This window comes from Scyliorhinus canicula, chromosome 20 (assembly GCF_902713615.1).
Source record: "Scyliorhinus canicula chromosome 20, sScyCan1.1, whole genome shotgun sequence".
Lineage (NCBI taxonomy): Eukaryota > Metazoa > Chordata > Chondrichthyes > Carcharhiniformes > Scyliorhinidae > Scyliorhinus > Scyliorhinus canicula.
Window position 1 is genome coordinate 12,531,450 of NC_052165.1, and position 23,365 is coordinate 12,554,814.

General features: G+C 46.4%; 1 protein-coding gene across 1 annotated transcript in view; it reads left to right on the forward strand.

The window, feature by feature from the left end:
* The window catches only part of cftr (CF transmembrane conductance regulator), a 189,092-nt gene that overhangs the window by 122,645 nt on the left and 43,082 nt on the right, over window positions 1–23,365 (forward strand). The window contains exons 17-19 of the mRNA XM_038781050.1: window positions 13,825–14,090; window positions 17,589–17,668; window positions 20,411–20,561. Coding sequence (XP_038636978.1) covers window positions 13,825–14,090; window positions 17,589–17,668; window positions 20,411–20,561 — 497 coding nt within the window. The remainder of the gene's footprint in view (window positions 1–13,824; window positions 14,091–17,588; window positions 17,669–20,410; window positions 20,562–23,365) is intronic.

A 23,365-nucleotide genomic window follows, 5' to 3' on the forward strand; every position in this document is an offset into this window, starting at 1 on the left:
CTGCAGGCGGCCTGCGGAGTACTCTGGGGGGGGGGGGGGTGCGGGGAGATCTGGCCTGGCCTGGCCTGCGATCGAGGCCCACCGATCCACGGGCGGGCCCTGTGCCGTGGGGGCACTCTTTCCCTCTGCGCCGGCCGCTGTAAACCTCCGCGAAGGCCGGCGCAGAGAAGAAATCCCCCACGCATGCGCGGGGGTCACGCCAGCGGTTCGGCGCATGCGCCGGTGTCCCGCGCAGGCGCCAGCCAGCGGACGCCCTTCGCTGCCGGTTGGCGTGGCGCCAACCCCTCCAGCGCCGGCCTAGCTCCCGAAGGTGCGGAGGATTCCGGAGTGGTTCACGCCACTCCTCTGCGCCGGTACGGCCCGTCCCACCAGTGAGCGGAGAATCCCACCCGCGGTCTTTTAAATGTGAGGTTCTATCAGTATCCAGTGGGCATTGCACACAACATACACAGAGACAATTAATACAAAGCATTCATGATCATGGAGGTATTGAGATGATATTGGACAATGGTTGGAACTTTAGAGCAATCCAGCAATTGACTTCAAACAATCCCCCCCCCCCACTGGCAGCGACAGTGCTTGCACAAGTGGCCCCCTGTAATCTCCAGAAACAGATCACTTAAACATAAAATTAGTATATAGGATATTTCACTGCTGGCAGTGTGGTTCCAGAACTCACGAGCTGTGAATGAATTATGAACATTTCTTCCCAGGAGTGAAAGAACAGGAACAATTTGTTCCACGAGGATTGGGTTGAAAGTTAAAATGGTTCCGGAACACAGACCTTTTTAAATGCTTTGCTGCATCGTCCGAGAAAGGTGTTGTGTAAAATGGTCTTAGTCTGGCTTTTAGAGCCGAGTGTGGGTTTTATTTTCAATAAAGTGGTTTTGCGAGATTGAGCAGCCTTTTTGGTGGTATGTCTGCTGTGCATAAAGCGATCATTTTATTTTTAATCTCTTTGGGCTGAATCCTAATTGACATAAATGCTTGGAGTCGTGCCAGAGATTGAAACGGACAAAATCTGAAACAGGAACTCAACCCGCCCACTACCCATTTGAACAGAAACGTAGAAAATAGGAGCAGGGGTAGTCCATTCGGCCCGTCGAGCCTGCTTGCCATTCATTGGGTGCGAATCAGTGACTCCATTGGGCGAGAGCCCCAAATTGGGCTCTGCGCCAGGCCGATCGCAAGTCACCTGACTAGCTTCACCTGGCGCGATCTGGATTTTGCCCTCTCTGGGCGAGATCCAGATCTGTATATTTATGGGTCGACTGGGCACCGTTTAGAACTGGTCCATTGGTGGACTAGGTGTAACGGTACCTGAGGTATTCTCCCAGGCCACTGGAGACTCCTGTTTGGTTGGGGACAGGGCTGGGTGGTACCCTGGCAATCCCACCTCACCTGGGCACCTTGGCACTACAAGCCTGGCACCCTGGAAGTGCCACCTGGGTACCATAGCAGCTCGGGTGCCAGGTCGACTCTGCCTAAGGTCGGGTTGCCAATTAGAGGGGAAGTGAGGAGGGGCTCCCAGGGATCTCCCCAAGGTTGGGGGTGTGAGTGGGGGTGTCAATCAATCAGGGAGGCCTGAAAGCGGGTGGGGGGAAGATTGAGGCTGATGATCAAAATGGAGCCCCGATCTGTGAGGAGCCTTTAAGCTCGCCAGCAGGAATCCCTCTAATTATGACCTCAGTGCAGAGAAATTTCCTTCAGCCAAAAAAACAGCAATGCACCATTGAATGGCCAGGTGATTCTCAGCACTGCAGTCACCCTAAACACGATCAGAAGCGGACTTAGTTTGAAGTCCGCTGAATCGCGTCCATTCTGATCATGGCTGATCATCCAACTCAGTAACCTGTTCCCACTTTCCCCCCATATCCTTTGATCCCTTTAGCCCCAAGAGCTATATTTAACACCTTCTTGAAAACATACAGCGCTGGATTCTTCGGCCACACCTGCCCTAATATTGCCACGAGCGGGACGCGGACCATGTAAAGGTCCGTTGACCTCGGGCGGGAATGTCCAGTCACTGGGCCAGCGTGGCCGGAGAATCCCGGCCATAATGTTGAGGTCACAATTACTTTCTGTGTTGGCGAATGCCACAGACCGATCACTCTGTGGAGTTATTACATTTAGTTCCTCATCTAAATCATTGATATATATTGTGAATAGCTGGGGTCCTAGCACTGATCCCTGTGGTACCCCACCAATCACTGCCTGCCACTTGGAAAACAACCTGTTTATCCATAAGACCATAAGACCATAAGACATAGGAGTGGAAGTAAGGCCATTCGGCCCATCGAGTCCACTCCGCCATTCAATCATGGCTGATGGGCATTTCAACTCCACCTACCAGCATTCTCCCCGTAGCCCTTAATTCCTCGCGACATCAAGAATTTATCTATCTCTGCCTTGAAGCCATTTAGCGTCCCGGCCTCCACTGCACTCCACGGCAATAAATTCCACAGGCCCACCACTCTCTGGCTGAAGAAATGTCTCCGCATTTCTGTTCTGAATTTACCCCCTCTAATTCTAAGGCTGTGCCCACGGGTCCTCGTCTCCTCGCCTAACGGAAACAGTTTCTTTGCGTCCACCCTTTCTAAGCCATGTATTATCTTGCAAGTTTCTATTAGATCTCCCCTTAACCTTCTAAACTCCAATGAATACAATCCCAGGATCCTCAGCCATTCATCATATGTTAGACCCGCCATTCCAGGGATCATCTGTGTGAATCTCCGCTGGACACGCTCCAGTGCCAGTATGTCCTTCCTGAGATGTGGGGCCCAAAACTGGACACAGTACTCCAAATGGGGCCTAACCAGAGCCTTATAAAGGCTCAGTAGCACATCGCTGCTTTTATATTCCAACCCTCTTGAGATAAATGACAACATTGCATTCGCTTTCTTAATCACGGATTCCACCTGCATGTTTACCTTTAGGGAATCCTCGACTAGCACTCCCAGATCCCTTTGTACTTTGGCTTTATGAATTTTCTCACCGTTTAGAAAGTAGTCTATGCTTGGATTCTTTTTTCCAAAGTGCAAGACCTCACATTTTCTCACGTTGAATTGCATCAGCCATTTCCTGCACCACTCTCCCAAACTGTCTAGATCCTTCTGCAGCCTCCCCACTTCCTCAGCACTACCTGCCTGACCACCTAACTTCGTATCATCGGCAAACTTCGCTAGAATGCCCCCAGTCCCTTCATCCAGATCATTAATATATATGGTGAACAGCTGCGGCCCCAACACCGAACCCTGTGGGACACCGCTGGTCACCGGCTGCCATTCCGAAAAAGAACCTTTTATCCCAACTCTCTGCCTTCTGTCAGACAGCCAATCCTCAACCCATGCCAGTAGCTCACCTCGAACACCATGGGCCCTCACCTTACTCAGCAGCCTCCTGTGTGGCACCTTATCAAAGGCCTTTTGGAAATCCAGATAGACCACATCCATTGGGTTTCCCTGGTCTAACCTACTTGTCACCTCCTCAAAGAATTCTAACAGGTTCGTCAGGCACGACCTCCCCTTACTAAATCCATGTTGACTTGTTCTAATCCGACCCTGCTCTTCCAAGAATTTAGAAATCTCATCCTTAACGATCGATTCTAGAATTTTACCAACAACCGAGGTTAGGCTAATTGGCCTATAATTTTCCATCTTTTGTCTTGATCCTTTCTTGAACAAGGGGGTTACAACAGCGATCTTCCAATCGTCCGGGACTTTCCCTGACTCCAGTGATTTTTGAAAGATCTCAACCAACGCTTCCGCTATTTCTTCAGCCACCTCCCTCAGAACTCTAGGATGTAGCCCATCGGGGCCAGGAGACTTGTCAATTTTAAGACCTTTTAGCTTTTTTAGCACCATCTCTTTTGTAATGGCAACCATACTCAACTCAGCCCCCTGACCCTTTATAATTTTTGGGATATTACTCATGTCTTCCACTGTGAAGACAGACGCAAAGTACTTATTAAGTTCTCCAGCCATTTCCTCGTCTCCCATCACTAGCCTTCCAGACTCAGTTTGAATTGGCCCAATGTCTACTTTGGCCTGTTGTTTGTTTCTTATGTATTGAAATAAACTTTTACTATCATTTCTTATATTACTGGCTAGCCTGCCTTCATATTTGATCCTCTCCTTCCTTATTTGTCTCTTTGTTAACCTCTGTTTGTTTTTGTAGCCTTCCCAATCTTCTAATTTCCCAGTGCTTTTGGCCACTTTATAGGATCTCTCTTTTTCTTTGATACATTTCCTGACCTCCTTTGTCAGCCATGGCTGTCTAATCCCTCCCCGGATAATCTTTCTTTTCTTGGGGATGAACCTCTGTACAGTGTCCTCAATTATGCATACAAACTCCTGCCATTTTTGCTCTGCTGTCTTCCCCACTAGGGTCTGCTTCCAGTTGATTTTCGCCAGTTCCTCTCTCATGCCCTCGTAATTACCTTTATTTAACTGTAACACCATTACATCCGATTTTGCCTTCTCTCTTTCAAACTGCAGACTGAACTCAACCATATTATGATCGCTGCTTCCTAAGTGTTCCCTTACTTTAAGATCTTTTATAAAGTCTGGTTCATTACATAGCACTAGGTCCAGAATAGCCTGCTCCCTTGTGGGCTCCATGACAATCTGTTCCAAAAAGCCATCTTGTAAGCATTCCATGAATTCCTTTTCTTTGGATCCACTGGCTACGTTATTTACCCAATCCACCTGCATATTGAAGTCCCCCATGATCACCGTGACCTTGCCTTTCTGACATGCCTTTTCTATTTCCCGGTACATGTTGCGCCCCTGGTCCTGACCACTGTTAGGAGGTCTGTACATAACTCCCATTATGGTTTTTTTGCCTTTGTGGTTCCTCAATTCTACCCACACAGACTCCACATCATCCGACCCTATGTCGTTTAGTGCCATAGATTTAATTTTGTTCTTAACTAACAAGGCAACCCCACCCCCTCGGCCCACCTCCCTGTCTTTTCGATAGGTTGTATATCCTTGGATGTTTAACTGCCAGTCCTGAACCCCCTGCAGCCATGTCTCTGTGATGCCTACCACATCATAATCATTCACGATGATCTGTGCCATTAGTTCGTCTACTTTGTTACAAATGCTACGAGCATTCAGGTAAAGTGCCTTAATGCTAACTTTCTTATCATTACAGATATTGGAAGTCCTAAGATGTCCAAAGTTATCCTTCCTTTTTGTTGAATTCCTAGTCTGCCTCAAGCTTAAATCCACCTGCCTACATGTTATCCTCCTGCGTATCTTGCCATTTAACTCCATGCTCCCTGTCGCTTTCACTTTCCCTTCCCCCCAACTCAGAAGTTTAAAGTCCTACTGACCACCCTATTTTTCCTCTTTTCTAGAACACTGGTTCCAGATCGGTTCAGGTGGAGACCGTCCCAACGGTACAGATCCCCCCGGTTCCAAAACTGATGCCAATGTCCCATGAAGTGGAATCCCTCTTTCCCACACCAATCCCTTAGCCACGTGTTTACTTCCCTAATTTTCTTTTCCCTATGCCAATTGGCACGTGGCTCGGGCAGTAATCCGGAGATTATGACCCTTGAGGACCTGTATTTCAATTTTCTTCCTAGTGCTTGATAGTCCCCGAACAGGTCCTCCACCCTAGCTTTACTTATGTTGTTAGTCCCAATGTGGACCACAACAACTGGATCCTCCCCCTCCCGCTCCAATATCCTTTCAAGCCGGTCAGAGATGTCCCGCACCCTGGCACCGGGCAGGCAACACACCATGCGAGACTCCCGATCCGGCTTGCATAGGATACTATCTGTCCCCCTAATTATAGAATCCCCTATAACAACTACTTGTCTTTTTACTCCCCCCTCTTGAATGGCCTTCTGCACCATGGTACCGTGGTCAGCTGGCTCATCCTGTCCAGAGCCCTTTTCCTCATCCATACAGGGAGCAAGAGTCTCATACCTGTTGGACAAGGTCAAGGGCTGAGGCTCCTGCACTCCTGAACTCAGGTTCCCCCTGCCTGCCTCACTAACAGTCACACTCCGAAGTCCCTGATCACTTACTGAATGTGAATTACTTAATCTCCCAGGTGTGACTGCCTCCTGAAACAAAGTGTCCAGGTAACTCTCCCCCTCCCGGATGTGCCGCAGTTTTGAAGCTCAGATTCCAGATCATCAACTCTGAGCCGGAGTTCTTCCAGCAATCAACACTTGCTGCAGATGTGGTCATTGCCATTCACAAGGGGAACAGCCAGCTCCCACATCATACAGCTACAGCACATCACCTGCCCAGCCATCTCTGATTAGTTAATTAATTTATTACTTTGTATAAATTTCAGTTTAAAAAAAAACTTGGATACCTCTGCTATAGTCTTTTCCAACCTAGTTCTGGTTAACAAATAAGAAAAAGAAAAATAATAATGTAATAAGGCACTCACCTGCTCACCCCAATGGGTCTTATTATTAGGTTAGAGGAGGAGGGCGGGTGGGAGACACTACACGTGTAGTGTCTCGGGTTTCCTCTCCACCAGAATTTATTGACTAGGGAGGGGTAAACCTTCCCAGAAGTCCGCGGGACAAACTTCCTGTTTCCTGCAAAGGTAAGTAATTTAAACTTACAACTCACCTCCCGATAGGCTCAGCACCTGCCGGTATCCAATGGCTGGCCGCTGCTCCTTTCAATGTCTTACTCTCGCGCTGTTTTCAAAGTCCCGGCTGTCTCTCCTCTCGCGCTGTTTTCAAAGTCCCGGCTATCTCTCCTTTCGCGCTGTTTTCAATGTCCCTACTCTTTCTCTCCTGTCTGCCAACCAGTTTTTTAATCCACCTTAATACACTGCACAATCCCATGCTTTAATTTTACCCACTGTCTTATTTTCTCAAAAGCTTTCTGAAAGTCCAAATAAACCACATCCACTGGCTCTCCCTTGTCAACTCTTCTAGTTATATCCCTGTAGAATTCCAGTAGATTTGTCAAACATGATTTCCCTTTCGTAAATCCATGCTGGTGCTGGCCGATCCTGTCACTGTTTTCCAAGTGCCTTGCTATTAAATCTTTTATCATGGCCTCAAGCAATTCCCCACTACCGACATCAGGCTGACTGGTCTATAATTTCCCGTTTTCTCTCTACCTCCTGTTGCAAATAGTGGGGTTACATTAGCTACCCTCCAATCTGTGGGAACTGTTCCAGAGTCTATAGAATCTTGGAAGACGGCCAACAACGCATCAAATATTTCTCGGCCCACTTCCTTAAGTGCTCCGGGATATAGATTATCAGGCCCTGGGAATTTATTGGCCTTCAATCCCATCAATTTCCCCACCACCATTTCTCTACGAATATTGATCTCCTTCAGTTCCTCCCTCTCACTAAACCTTGAGTTCCCCAACATTTATGGTAATAATTTGTGTCCTTTCCGAAGAGGGAACCAAAGTATGTATTTGGTTGGTCAGCCACTTCTTTGTTCCCCACTGTAAATTACACTGTTGTCATGTCAGAGTACCTTTTAGAAATAGGTGTTTATAAATGGGTGCATATATAAATATCTGTCGTGAGAGTACCTTTAAGAAATGGGTGTTTATTACTGCAGTGATGTCAGAGAGTGGGTAGAGCTGGGCTGTCTGTCAGCTTTTTACTTTCGATTTAGGCTTTTTGCTGCAGGGTGGGTTTGGTTTCATTTTAGTTTTGGAGAAGCTGCAATCACAGCAGGATGTGTGTGAATCTCTGCAAGCTTATGAATGTTCATTTGGGATTTTCAAAGTGGTAACTGCACTCAAAAGTGAATTTAAACCTGATCTTTGTGTTAAAAGGGTCTTTTCTCTTCTGGATGTTGTTTGGGAATTTATTAAGGATTACTTAGTGTTGTATTCTTTGGGGGTTGTATTTGGATTGATAGTTGCTAAGATGTTCATTGTATGTTTTAAAAATGTTAACTTGAGTTCATAGAATAAACATTGTTTTGCTTAAAAAACAACTTTTCCATTTCTGCTGTACCACACCTGTAGAGTGGGCCGTGAGCTCCCCATACCACAATCTATTAAAAGTTGTGGGTCAGGTGAAGTCCATTATACACTTTGGGGTTCTCTAAACCCAGGCCCATACCACTGTTTCTGCAAAGGTCCTATATTTGTCTTCATCAATCTTTTTCTCTTCACATACCTATTGAGGCTTTTACAGTCCGTTTTTATTCCTCGCAAGTTGACTTTCATACTCTATCTTCCCATCTTAATCAATCCCTTTGTCACCCTTTGCTGAATTCTAAACTACTCCCAATCCCCAGGCCTCCTGTTTTTCTGGCCAATTTGTACGCCTCTACCTTGGATTGCATACCGTCTCTAATTTCCCAAGAAAGCCATGGTTTGGCCACCTTTCCCATTTTATTTCTGCGCCAAACAGGAATGAACAATTGTTGCAGTTAACCCATGCGCTCTTTGAATGTTTGCCATTGCCTATCCACATCATACCTTTAAGTAACGTTCCCCAATCCATCATAGTCAACTTATACCATCCCAGTTTCCTTTACTCAGATTCAGGGCCCGCGTCTCAGAATCAGCTACATCACTCTCCAACTTGAGGACGAATTCTAACATATTATGGTCACTCATCCGATAGTTGCGTTGCACAACAAGATTGTTGTTGATTCATCTCTCATTACATTCCTTGCTCCATTCCCATTATTTTTCAATGTTGCCCTGTTTGATTCTTGCCCTTGATTTCTCTGCCAATCGCTTTTCTTATTCCCTTTTCTGTCTTTTGTTCTTGGCCGTTTCCTCCCCTCCTGTGACTGCTTGCATAGGTTCCCATCCCCCTGCCATTTTAATTTTAATCCTCCCCAACTGCTCTAACCAATACTCCACCTAGGACATCAGTCCCAGTCCTGCCCAAGTGTAACCCATCCAGTTTGTACAGGTCCCACCTCCCCCAGAACTGGTCCCAGTGTCCCAGGAGTGTGAAACCCTCACACCAGCTACGTATTATCCTGATATATCCTGCTATTTCTGTTCTGACTGGAGCATGGCACTGGTGGTAAATCTGACATCACTACCTTTGAGGTCCTACTTTTCAACTTACTTCCTAACTCACTATATGCTGCTTTTAGAACCTCATCCCTTTTTTAAACCTATGTCGCTTGTACCAATGTGTACAACAATCACAGGCTGTTCATCCATCTCCTCCAGAATGTTTTGTAGCCGCTCTGAGACATCCTTGACCCTCGCACCAGGGAGGCAGCATACCATCCTGAACTCTCGTTTTCGGGCACAGAAACGCCTATCTAGTCCCGTTCAAGCTGAAACACCAGTAACTATTACATTCCCACGCTTTTTACTCCTTCCCTGTGCTGCGGAGCAAACCGTGCTGCAACAGATCTGGCTGTTGTTGCTTTCCCTTGAGAGGCCATTCCCCCCATTAGTATCCAAAGCGGTATATCTATTCTGCAGGGGAGTACTGCACTGCTCGTCTAGTCCTCGTGCTCTGCCTGGTGGTTACCCATTCCCTTTCTGCTTGTGGAGTCTAACCCTGCGGTGCGACTGCCTCTCTTTACAAACTATCCACCATACTCTCCACCTCGAGGATGCCCACAGTGTCCCCAGCTGCCGATCCAACTCCAAAACCCGTACTTGTTGGAGCTGCAGCTGGAGACACCTACTACACTGGGAATGTTCCTGGCTTCCCAACTGTAGCACCATGGCTTTGAGATCTTCTGCCTCTTATCTCTTTAAATTAAACATTTTGGAAGATACTTAAGATCGAACAATATCAATTACTCTCAGGCCCTTCTTTCCTGTCCTTGTTAGTACAGAATGTAGCCCTTACAAATTATAGACCACAAAATAGAGATCTTACAATATAAAAGCGATAAAGGTAGTAAATACTTAGCCGACAGTATTTACCTAATCAGCTGCTTCCACTTGCACCTCATCACTTATGTACACTGACATCACCTCGGGAGCTCCAAACTCCAAGCGAGCACTCTTCTCTCAGTCTCATTCTTTCTCACGCTCCTTTATCCTCCCGACTCCGCTCTCAGTCTCACTCTTTCTCGTGCTCCTTTATCCGCATGGCTCTGACTCAGCCTGGCTCTTTCTCACGCTCCTTTGTCTCCACTACTCCGCTCTCAGTCTCGCTCTTTCTCGCACTCTTTTATCTCCTCGTCTCCGCTCTCAGTCTCTCTCATTCTTGCACGCTTTTATCTCACCGTCTCCGCTCTCAGTCCCGCCCTTTCTCACGCTCCTTTGTCTCCTCGACTCCGCTCTCAGTCTCGCTCTTTCTCTCGCTCTTTTATCTCCTCGTCACCGCTCTCAGTCTCACTCTTTCTCACGCTCTTTTATCCTCCCGACTCCGCTCTCAGTCTCCCTCTTTCTCTCCCTCTTTTATCTCCTTGACTCCGCTCTCAGTCTCCCTCTTTCTCTCGCTCTTTTATCTCCTCGACTCTGCTCTCAGTCTCTCTCTTTCTCTCGCTCTTTTATCTCCTCGACTCCGCTCTCAGTCTCACTCTTTCTCTCGCTCTTTTATCTCCTCGACTCCGCTCTCAGTCTCACTCTTTCTCTCGCTCTTTTATCTCCTCGACTCCGCTCTCAGTCTCTCTCTTTCTCTCGCTCTTTTATCTCCTCGACTCCGCTCTCAGTCTCTCTCTTTCTCACCCTCTTTTGTCTCCTTGACTATGCTCTCAGTCTCGCTCTTTCTCTCGCTCTTTTATCTCCTCGACTCCGCTCTCAGTCTCTCTCTTTCTCACCCTCTTTTGTCTCCTTGACTCTGCTCTCAGTCTCGCTCTTTCTCACACTCCTTTATCTCCTCGACTCCGCTCTGCGTCTCGCTCTTTCTCTCGCTCTTTTATCCTCCCGGCTCCGCTCTCAGTCTCGCTCTTTCTCTCGCTGTTTTATCTCCTCGACTCCGCTCTCATTCTCTCTCGTTCTCACCCTCTTTTGTCTCCTCGACTCCGCCTCAGTCTCCCTCTTTCTCTCGTTCTTTTATCTCCTCAACTCCGCTCTCAGTCTCGCTCTTTCTCGTTCTCTTTTGTCTCCTCGAGTCCGCTCTCAGTCTCGCTCTTTCTCGTTCTCTTTTGTCTTTTGTTTTATATTGTAAATATTATTTGTTTTATGTGATTTATGGTTAAAATGTTAAAGGTTCAATAAAATAATTTTAAAAAATGGATGGGTGCAGAGCACATTTGCGATAAAACTCAGTCCAAGGGGTTCAGATTCCCTCCCGTGATCTACCTCCTCGCTATCCCAACCTGTCCTGCATGATCAGAATTCCCTACCCCATTAACAGTCTCTAACTCCCTCAGCAGTATTATCAACTCTTATGAAATTACGTAAGGGTCACTTTGACTGTGGGACTTGGGGGTGGGGGGGAATAGGATGGGGGGGGGGGGGAGGTGGTTCAGGTGACCACACCTCCTCCTCATGGCCAACAGGCATAGTGCACATGCTCACAAAAAAACAGAGGCAAAAGCAAGAGGAGACTCCCAACTTCAATCTCCTACAGGCCAAAGTTAACCAACTCTGGATGAGAATGGCACTGTGCCATGGGGTGGTTGGTTTGGTGCTTCTGATGCTGACACGATACTGGGAGTGGGAGGGAGTGGCTGACGAGGTTGCGGGAGGAGTTGGCTGCAGTTGAGGCAGTGGGAGTGGGGGAAGGAGGTTTTCTTGCTGGGCAGCCCCAAGTGAAAACCACCATCTTTCCATGTCCATTGCATGAACAGACACAAAGCCTGCCGAGAAGGAAGGAATCGGGGACAAAACGCCGAATTACGGAACCATCCCAGAAAATCCTGCATCATCCAGGTCCTCCCAAGAGTGGGCTGGAGAGAAAGAAATCGTGTTGCATTGGGGTATTGGTGGCTGAGTCTTGCTGCCCATTATCCTGCATGGGATTGAAGGAACTATGTCTGAGCCAAAATCACTACACTATGTTACTATGGCAACAGTGTAAGCATTTAGACATTAATATAATTTTTGTACCGTTTCTCCAGAAATACATTCCATAATTTCAGCTCCATCAATTGAGTATCTAAAGTTTCTATTCTACACTTGCTAAAAAACAAAATAAGAGGAATTTTCAAGTATGCTTTCAAATTAAACTTTGTTGGAAAAACTTGTACCTGAAGGGTACAGAGATGATTCTCAAAGCTTACTAACCTGCCAAACATACATCGTGCATTTATATAGCGACCGAGGATAGATTGAGTTGCCCTTTCAGATAAAGGGTCCCTACTTCTCCCTCAAGCCCCTCTACCACATTCTGCTCACTCGTGCTCTGTGAGTCACACAGGGCACTGTCCGCAAACTCACTCTTAAAATTCCCAGCAGGATGTAGCTGGGCTGGTGTTAAATTGCGAGTCAACGTACGCTGCGAGGTGATGGCTCTCTCCAGTTCTATAAACCGCAACTTAGCTTCACACAGCGACAGAAAAGAGGAACATGTGTCACAAGTAATGAGCTTGACTCAATAATCGAGGTGCCTGCCCCTTTTGAGACAAGGCACTGCTCCCAAGAGCTGCCAGCCAATTGGGTGGCCGGCAGCTCTTCAATCCCAGCAGTACTGGTAGTGGTGGCCACTGCTCAGGCAGCAGTATTAAGGACGGAGGGTTCCCCTGGAGCCCAGGTAATGGGATCAGATTCGCCAAGGCGTTCAGGAAGGCCCCCAGCAAAGGGGGATGCATTTGTGAGGGAAGATGGGAAGCGCTACCTTCCGTGACCTTCCGTGGATCATAAGGTTTCCAGCCAAGAGCATCCTTCCAAAGTCCACAAGGAAACTGCTACACCAACAGTGGGCAGAAGACTACGGGCATGCCCCCTCTTGCACTACAACCCACTGTTTTGCTTGTTCCCAAAAGCCATATTTGATGGAGGCTGAGGGGAGACTCATTGAAGGGCGACAAAATTGTGAGAGACATAGATAGGGTGGATAGAACATAGAACATAGAACAGTACAGCACAGAACAGGCCCTTCGGCCCTCGTTGTTGTGCCGAGCAAGGACCACCCTACTCAAACCCACGCATCCACCCCAAACCCGTAACCCAACAACCCCCCTCTTAACCTTACTTTTTTAAGGACACTACGGGCAATTTAGCATGGCCAATCCACCTAACCCGCACATCTTTGGACTGTGGGAGGAAACCGGAGCGCCCGGAGGAAACCCACGCACACACGGGGAAGACGTGCAGACTCCGCACAGACAGTGACCCAGCCGGGAACCGAACCTGGGACCCTGGAGCTGTGAAGCATTTATGCTAACCACCATGCTACCGTGCTGCCCACAAATGCTCAGAGGCTTTTTCCAAAGGTGGAAATGTCGATTACAAGGGGGCACGGGTTCAAGGCGAAAGCGGGAAAGTTTAAGTGAGATGTACGGGGTACGTTTTTCACACAGAGTGGTGGGTGCCTGAAACGTGCTGCCAGAGGATGAGGTGGAAGCAGGCACATTAGCAACATTGAAGTGGCAATTGTCTGGGTCCATGAATAGGGAGGAAATGGAGGGATACGGACCGAGTAAGGACAGAAGGTTTTGTTTTTAGTTTGGGCATCATAATCGGCACAGGCCTGGAGGGCCGAAGGGCCTGTTCCTGTGCTGTACTTTTCTTTGTTCTGTGCTCTTTAAAGCTGGTGTGATCGTAGCCATTTGTGACCACTAAATTAATAAATAAATAAATACACTTCATCGTGACTATAGGCTGAATCAACCCAAATGTATTTACCACTCTTGGGTTATGCCTACATCACAACTTCAAACTGAACACAGCAAAAAGTTGATAAGTTTTTTTAAAAAAAGGAACTAATTATATTCAGCAATCAAGCAAAAAAGTATATCGTTCTCAGTTATTCTGCATATTTGATTGTTTTCAGATTAGCGGAAGATACCGGCTCACAAACCAATGACACCTCAACAAACCTCTCCCAGTTTTCTATATTTTCCAAATTTATTACCAACGGAAGCTACTATTATATATTTTACATCTATGTGGGACTTGCAGACAGCTTCCTTGCACTTGGTGTTATTCGAGGACTGCCTCTGGTCCATACCCTTGTTACAGTCTCCAAGGACCTGCATAAACGAATGCTGCATTCTGTTCTACAAGCGCCGATGACTGTATTCAACCAAATGAAATCAGGTAATAGTTTGGCGGAGTAACGCGCGGTTATAAGTGTCAGCTCCATCTTTGGAGTGAAAGTTTGGATTTTATCTCTCAGAATTCTGTTCATTGGGGTATGAGAAGGAAGAGAAATACTCCTTCAATGAGAGCGATTTGTTATTCATGGACGTCGTATCTTCAGATACTTTTCTGAGAGAAGAATAAAATGCCCTTCATGTATTGGCAGCAAGTTATGTTCACCACTGTGTGAGTCATTGTTCTAGCGTACTGTTTTACCCAGTGCGTGAAACATGCGTAAGATATTTAAATTCATTTGTTTTATTTTGCTGAATCATGTTGGATCCACTGCGCTAAAATTTCAAATAATCTTTGCTTCTTATCGTATTGTTATAACTTTTAATTGAAGCACGAATAGTCAAGAATGGGATCACTTGTGGTCGTTCTTCTCTAGCTTTCATACATGCCCAGTAAGTTTGACTGTTCTGGACTAAAGGGTTATGGGCCAAATGCTGGCAATTGGCACTAGCTTAGTGGTTAAAAACTGGACAGCATGGACAGGTTGGGCTGACGGGCCTGTTTTCATGCTGTAAACCTCTATGACTCTGTGGCAGTAATACAGTAATCAAAAATAACAAAATAACATCAAAAGAAATTGGTGGCAACAGTCAGGAGTAGAAATTGAGCTTTATATCCAGCAACAGGTTAACTTGACAATAAATTTTAGAAGCTGATTGATTTGATGGTTTGAATTTGGTTATTAATTAGCTTTTGCCGTGATTTATCTTTTACGCGCGTTCAAAATCAGAATGCATAAATCTACATGTAACAGAAAATACAATACAGAGTGGCAATGTGGGGGACTTCTGGTCAACATATGACGTGTGTCTCTTATCTGACACGGGTAAATTTGCTACTGTAGCTGAATCTGACAGAGGCTATAAAATTCACTGATAGGCAGCACCTTCTTGCAGATTTCTGTTAAATTGGAAGGAATATAATTCATGCACTCACATGACTAGTCGTTTGCCTCCTGGATGCCCATTGTAAAAGTCCATTGTGGCCACACAGCCTGAATAATATCAAACCTTCCCAGAACCTTGAAATAGTGCATTTAATAACGCATTGGATAACTCAATCCAAAAGCACCAGAAAATCTTCAACATTTTACACAAAATATTAATATTTCAAGATTACTGCGACAGTATTTCCAGGTGAAATAGTGAATGGTGGGTTTTTGAATTAGAATTGCGCTAAGAAGCGGAAGATCAAATATATGGAGTCATTCACCAGTCAATCAACAAGTTTCTATCATACACATAAGTTGTTTTCTCCAAAGAAGTACTATATGCAGAATTCCATTCCATATCCATAGGGAAGTTTCTGAACTCTAGTCAACATTTCCCCAAATACACAGACCATAAGACCATAAGATATAGAAGCAGAATTAGGCCACTCGGCCCATCGAGTCTGCTCCGCCATTCAATCATGGCTGATATTTTTCTCATCCCCATTCTCCTGCCTTCTCCCTACAACGCCTGATCCCCTTATTATCTGTGTGGGTTCCCTCCGGGTGCTCCGGTTTCCTCCCACAGTCCAAAGATATGCAGGTTAGGTGGATTGGCCACGTTAAATTGCCCCTTAGTGCCCACAAAGGTTGGCGGGGGTTACTGGGTTGCGGGGATAGAGTGGAGGTGTGGGGTGTTCTTGCCACGGGTCGGTGCAGACTCAATGGGCCGAATGGCCTCCTTCTGCACTGTAAATTCTATGTCTATGTCTAATCACATCTGGCAATGATAGACAAAAGCATGAATCCATATCTGCGTTTTACCAGCCTCCCTGCTGAGGTGGCCCAGGTCAGTTCAGTAAAGAGGGTGCACCAATCTTTCGGCAGATTGACAAGCTGTCGTCTGGGTGAGTAAAGCTTGAACCAGAAAACTTCCTTCACAAAATCTATCCATTTGTTCCAACAGTTTGAAATCATCTTTCACAGCACTGCTTATATTTATTTATTATTTTATATCATTTTTCATTTATTCTTTTGTGGGATATAGGTGGCACTGGCCAGGCCAGCATTTTCTGCCCATCCCTAATTGCCCTGCGAGGCTATTTCAGAGGGCAGTCCACATTGCTGTAGATCGGGAGTCACATGTCGGCCATTCGTGAACCAGATGGGTTTTATAGCAATTTGGTCAACATTACTGAGACCAACTTTCACTTCCAGAATTTTTTATGAATTGAATTTAGACTCCACCAGTTGCCATGGTGGGATTTGAACCCATGTCCCCAAAGCACTTGAATCAGAAAGTTGTGGATTTGAGTCCCATTTCCAAACATTAGTACAGAATCTGTTTTATTGGTGCAGTGTTGAGGAAAATTGTATCGTTGGAGGTGCTGTCTTTTTTAGTACGTATTAAACACACACCCTGTCTACCTGGCGGCACGGTAGCACAGCGGTTAGCACTATTGCTTCAAAGCACCAAGGTCCCAGGTTCGATTCCCGGCATGGGTCACTGTCTGTTCTCCCCGTGTCTGCATGGGTTTCCTCCGGGTGCTTCGGTTTCCTCCCACAAGTCCTGAAAGACGTGCTTGTTAGGTGAATTGGACATTCTGAATTCTCCCTCTGTGTACCCGAACAGGCGCCGGAGTGTGGCGACTGGGGGACTTTCACAGTAGCTTCATTGTAGTGTTAATGTAAGCCTACTTGTGACAATAATAAAGATTATTATTATTACTTGCAGAATATTAATGAGCCAATGGTACTATTTGAAGAAGAGCTGGAATTCTCACAATGTGCTGGGCCACTTTTCTCCCTTAACCTAAAAACTAAAATAGGTTTTCTGCTCATTCATAAATTTGTTGCTTTCAAAACACTGCTGTGCACAAATTGGCTGCTGTTCTTTGGCTGGATAGCCATCTAGAAGCGGAGTCACAAACTCTTCACCTGTCTTGTCTTTTCTTCCCTTTCATCCATCATCGTTCCAAGGTTTGACCGCACTATGAACAATCTTTCGCCACTGATTTCTATTCTCCACTGCAGTAAGGGCAAGAGAGAATATCATCTGCACAAACTGTAAAATAAACTTTCCACTGACACACCTGTAATGTCAACGCATTGGAAGTAGATTCATAAACGTTTAGCTGCATTGGGGGGATTTGTGTTGATGATTCTTCCATTGGTCAATGTGGTTTTCTTATCCTCTCGGATGTCTTATTCTTTGATGGATTGGACTTACAGGCATAACAGACCGGATTCTACGGTCTCCCCCAGCTGTGCGTTTCTCTGCAACAGGATTCTATCCCCCCACTGCTGGTCAATGGGATTTCCCATCGAAACCATCCCACACCGCGGGGGTGGGCTGGGGTGGGCTGCCAGCGGGAAAAGAGAATCCCGATTGGCGGAGAATTCCGGCGAATAATTAAAACAACCAGGAAGAAATGGTTACTTTCCAGAAAACAAAATGATCACTTTTGCTTTGTAAAAAAAAGTCTGTTTCTTTATTTATTTTTAAATTGCAGGCCGAATTCTAAACCGCTTCATCAAAGATACCGCCATCATAGACGACATGTTGCCACTCACCGTCTTTGACTTTGTGCAGGTCAGAGAATTTATGACAAACTTCCTCCTAATTTCTCATTAATTTCTCTGTACAAACAATTGATTTTATATCCAGAACATGTGTGGAGTTCTGGGCACGGTGGTTTCCATGGTTACGTTGTTCCCCGCTAGAAATCCAGAGACTTGAACTGACGGTCCAGAGGATCTGAGTTCAGATCCCATCATAGCAATTTGAGGATTTGAATTCAGTTTATTAAATATGAAACAGGAAAGCCGATATTAATATGTGCCTATGACGATGCCAGATTGTTGTAAAAACCTCAAGTGCATCATTAATGCCTTTTAGGAAAGGAAACTTGCTGTCATTACCTGGCCTGCCCTAATATTCATATGTATTTATTGTATGGCCACATGGGGCCAGGTGCTACCCCTCCCACAGCTGCCGAGTACAACCAGGCCTCACACAAAATAGCCGCCGACACCGGTGACCTTCAACCCAGAAATGAGGCCACATCAATCTAGAAAATGGGGATCAGCTGTAAAACAGACTATATGAGTGGATCCTATGTGAGTGGGTCTTGGAGTGGAGGTCAGGAGGCAGTGGATCCCCACGTGGATTTCTTGCTTAGCACCATTTGCTATGTGACTTGTGGACTACGACCCCGACCAGTGGATTCATAAAATCCATAAAATCCCTACAGTGTAGTAGGAGGCCATTTGGTCCATCGGCTCCACACCGACCCTCCCGAAAGAGCACCCCACCCACTCGCCTGCCCTATCCCCGTAACCCCACCATGCCTGTGCATCTTTGAACCCTAAGGGGCAATTTTAGCATGGCCAATCTACTTAACCTGCACGTCATTGGAATGTGGGAGGAAACCGGAGCACCCGGAGGAAACCCACGCAGACACGGGGAGAACTCCACACAGATCCGTTCCTGTGAGGATTACTTGCTGTGTGCCATTTTCAGTGGGCATTGTGGACTGTGATCAGGGCCGGACTGTGAGCCCATTTTACAGCTTGAATGCGGACTGGGTGAGTGCCTATATTGGTAACTTGAATCTGTTTTGTGTGGATGGCTATAAACTTGGCTGTGTGCCCTTACATGTATTAATCAATAAATGGTCTATTGGTGGGATATGGTCTTAAGGTTGTCTGCTTTATGTCTCTAGCCCCGCCTAAGTTGTTGTCTGACCCTTTGAGACATCACAATATAAATAAAAGCAAAATACTGCAGATCCTGGAGACCTGAAATAAAAAGTTCAGGAAAAACTCAGCAGGTCTGACAGTATCAGTGGAGAGAGAGAGAGAGAGATAGAGTTAAGGTTTTGAGTGTTTTTTTAGTTAGGGTACCATGATCAGCACAGACTTTGAAGGGCCGAAGGGCCTGTTCCTGTGCTGTACTTTTTTTGTTCTTTATTCTTTGAGTCCAAGATGACTTCTTACCCTATTCCAATAACCCCACCTAACGTGTACATCTGTGGACACTACGGGGTAATTTTAGAATGGCAGATCCACCTAACCTGCATATTCTTGGGCTGTGGGAGGAAACTGGAGCATCCGGAGGAATCCCACGCAGACACAGGGAGAATGTGCAAACTCCATACAGACAGAGATCCAAGGCCGGAATCGAACCCGCGTCCCTTGGCGCTGTGAGGCAGCAGTGCTAACCACTGAGCCACCGTGCCACCCTAAACCTGTATATAGAATAAAAAAGAAGCACCATATGTTCATGTTTAAGAGTTCTCTGAACTAAGACATACGAGTATATATTTTCTTTGCCTGGTCTGAAGTACACACATGCTCCATGTAGCGAGGCAACCTACTTAACTAAAGGCCAGAACGCTTTGGAAAAGCAAAAGGTCAGGTACCCAAATTACTCAAAAATATTCCACTTCTCTCCCTGCTGTACCACACATATCATTTGCCACTTTGTTCTTTATCAAGTTCAAAGAAAATTAAAGAACATGGGAAGGAGAAGTAAAGGTAGAGAAAGAGTAAAGAAGAGAATGAGAGCCAAAAGGACAAAGAGAGAGAGAGAGAGAATCAACAACAGAGAGAAATCAGAAGAGAGAGAATGGCCATGAACTCTGATATGCACTGTGTCACTTGGGATTGACTAGTGATAAATAAAACTGAACTCTCATTTCATCTAGGTAGTCTGCTGAAAGCAAGGAGACGAATATAGATCTGATTTTGGGGCATTACATGAAGCATTAATATGTTATTTATTTATGAAATGGGGAGATCCAAAGATGTGAAGGTTAGGTGGATTGGCCATGATAAAAAAATTGCTCCATAGTGTCCAGGGATCTACAGGTTAGGTGGGGTTATGGGGATAGGGCGGGGGAATGGGCCCAGTTATGGTGTCTTTCAGAGGGATAGTTCAGATTCGATGAGCCGAATGGCCTCCTTCTACCCTGTAGAGATTTTGCTTTAGAATTCTGAAAGTAGAATATATTAGGAGGAGCCTCATGCGCACACAGCATCCTGGAATGGGAGGATCCAAGTTTTATTCTCACGTCACTGGTTTTCAATCTGTACAGAGCTATTACGAACAGAACATTCTCAGAAAGGAAGGTGAATATGAGACAAGGAGCCTTGATTAATTCAAACCTAGATCATCCATAGGATGAGGAAGTAATCTGTTCACTCCACTTGTTGGACTTAGCCGGTGTATAATGATCACCGAAAAGGGGGGAAACTAGGACCATCCTAACTGTTTGGCCCTTATTATTTGTTAAATGGCGATAGATTTAATGGTTTTGCATTTTGTTTACAGTTGATACTGATTGTCGTGGGGGCCATCTGTGTGGTGTCTGTGCTACAACCCTACACTCTGTTAGCCGCCATTCCAGTGGCGGTGATTTTCATCATGTTGAGGGCCTACTTCCTGCGCACATCACAACAGCTAAAGCAGCTGGAATCTGAAGGTAAGCACAGGCAGAACAGGTACAAACCCCTCATTCAGAAATATTCTGCAGTGAAAATGGGTTCTGAAACAAAATCATGGATGGAGTCTGTCTCTTCCAGGACCCCAGGGTACAGATGCAAATCCAGGTACTCTTGGCTATTATACGAGAGACGAGACCAATTTTCAGTGGTCGGTCTTTCTGAGCAATAGAGTTACCATGGAAGCATAGAAAAGGTAAAGCATAGACGGGAGCCATTCAGCCCATCTCGCCCATGCCAATCCAAAGACACCCAGGAGCCCTTTCTAACTCCATCCAGGTGGGATGAACTAGGAGATTTGTAAACTCAGGTGTGTGCAAGCTGCCTGTGCTTTGATTCTTGGAAATAACGACAAAAAACAGCTAGAAGACCCTTATACAGGATGTTGGGCGGGATTATCCGAGCCCCCGCCACGTCGGAGAATCGCTGGGGTACAACGTGAATCCCGCCCCGCCGCCGTGCCGGCGGCTGCCGAATTCTCCCGCGCCGGGATTTTGGGGGGGGTAAGAGTCGCGCTGCGCCAGTTAGTGGCCGCTGGCAGCGCCCACCCCCCCGCGATTCCCCGCCCCGCGATGGGCCGAGCGGCCGTCCATTTTCGGCCAGTCCCGCCGGAGTAAATTATGCAAGGTTCTTACTGGCGGGACCTGGCTCTGCGGGTGGCCTGCGGAGTCCTTGGGAGGCATGGGGGGATCTGGCCCCGGGAGGGGGGGGGGGACCCCCACGGTGGCCTGGCCCGCGATCAGGGCCCACCGGTCCGCGGGCGGGCCTGTGCCGTGGGGGCACCCTTTCCCTCCGCGCCGGTCGCTGTGAACCTCAGCGATGGCTGGCGCAGAGAAGAAACCCCCTGCACATGCGCTGAGATCATGCCAGCGGTTCGGCACATGCGCCAGAACACGCTGACGCTCCCGCGCATGCGCCAGCTTGCGCCGGCTGGCGGAGGCCCTCCGGCACCGGTTGGCGGGGCGCCAACCTCTCCTACGCCGGCCTAGCCCCCGAAGGTGTGGAGGATTCCGCACCTTTGGTGCAGCCCGCGCTGAAGTGGTTCATGCCACTCCATCACGCTGGTTCATTTATTGTCTAACTAAGAGGTCTGGAGACTTGTATGTTTAAACATAAACCATATATTGTTAACCCAGAACTATGTACATATTCCTGGTATTGTTGTGCATGGGTGCTGTCTCCATGATGGCTCCTTCCAGACTCTACGCCACAGGCTACTACCATGTGACTCTATGCATCATACCATGGGCGGCAGTACTGTTCTCCAGACCCATATTAACCCTTGTTCTGCCTAATACCTTTTACATAGTTCATAGAGTACATAGAACATACAGTGCAGAAGGAGGCCATTTGGCCCATTGTGTCTGCACCGACCCACTTAAGCCCTCACTTCCACCCTATCCCCCTAACCCAATAACCCCTCCTAATCTTTTTGGACACTAAGGGCAATTTATCATGGCCAATCCACCTAACCTGCACATCTTTAGACTGTGGGAGGAAACCGGAGCACCCGGTGGAAACCCACGCAGACACGGGGAGAATGTGCAGACTCTGCACAGACAGTGACCCAGCGGGGAATCGAACCTGGGACCCTGCCGCTGTGAAGTCACAGTGCTAGCCACGTGTGCTGCCGTGCTGCCCACTTTTATACTAGACTGGCATGTTACTAGCCCTTAAAGGCATATACAACACTCTGATGCTAATCTTTTAACCTGCGGTAATATTTTGAGTATATCATCTGAAAAATGAACCCTGTTAGTCCATCATTAATTTTCTGCATAGATGGACTTTCTTTTAAATAACAGAATGACTCAATAGTCGATTCTACATTTTAACAGACATTTAAATAGCTGTGAACATATTGCGGTGCCAATTCTATTCACCTTAATCTCTTCTACAATCAGTTAACTGCAGTGATCGATACAGTGAAAATACTGCAAATTGAGATAACCCATTTTATAATCAGCAGAGAAGGAGATTTTTTCTTCTGATCAGCCTGTGTAGAATTTGAACTTGGGATCTAGAAATGAAACATCCTTTTCCACGGACAACCCCAATAACTTTAAAGGTTTCCATAAATACTGTATATACTTACATGTATTTCTAATAACTCTGCTACTTTTTTATAGTTGGCAGACTTCACAGTTAAAGTATCCCTTTCCCCACAATCAATGAATTCTGATATGAATTGTTTGTCAGACACGGGTGAGTTTCCCTGTGCTTTTCAGTAGACCGGCAATGCAAAAATGGTGCAGGAAATTATTTTGGCAGAAATAATCAGACAACAGCTATGAAACTGCTTCCCTGAACTCTCCTGTGCTTTATAAACATTTCCATAATCTGCTTGTATGTTCTAGCTGATATTATTTGCATGTATAACAATATTAAAATGAATATCAGTGCTAGCTTCTTGATATAGTGCGTGATGCCGAGTTTGAACCCTTCTTAACTACAGTGAACTATGATGGGTTAGTTATCCAAGACTTTAAGAGGGATGGACTAAAAGAGAGAGAAAAAAGACAAAGGTGGTTCAATGTTTTGTCTTGGCTGCCCTGGTGAGGTTATTTATTTTTCTCAGTTCATTGTCAGAGCTACCTCTGCAGATGTGTGGGAAAACCATCACCCCCATGTCCTCCTCCAAGTCATACACCATCCTGACCTGGACGTATATCATCGTTCTTTCATTTTTTGGGTCAAACTCCTCAAACTCTACTTAATAGCATTGTGGGACTACCATCACAAATGGGCTGCGGCACCACATTCCCAAGGGAAGCTAAGGATAGAC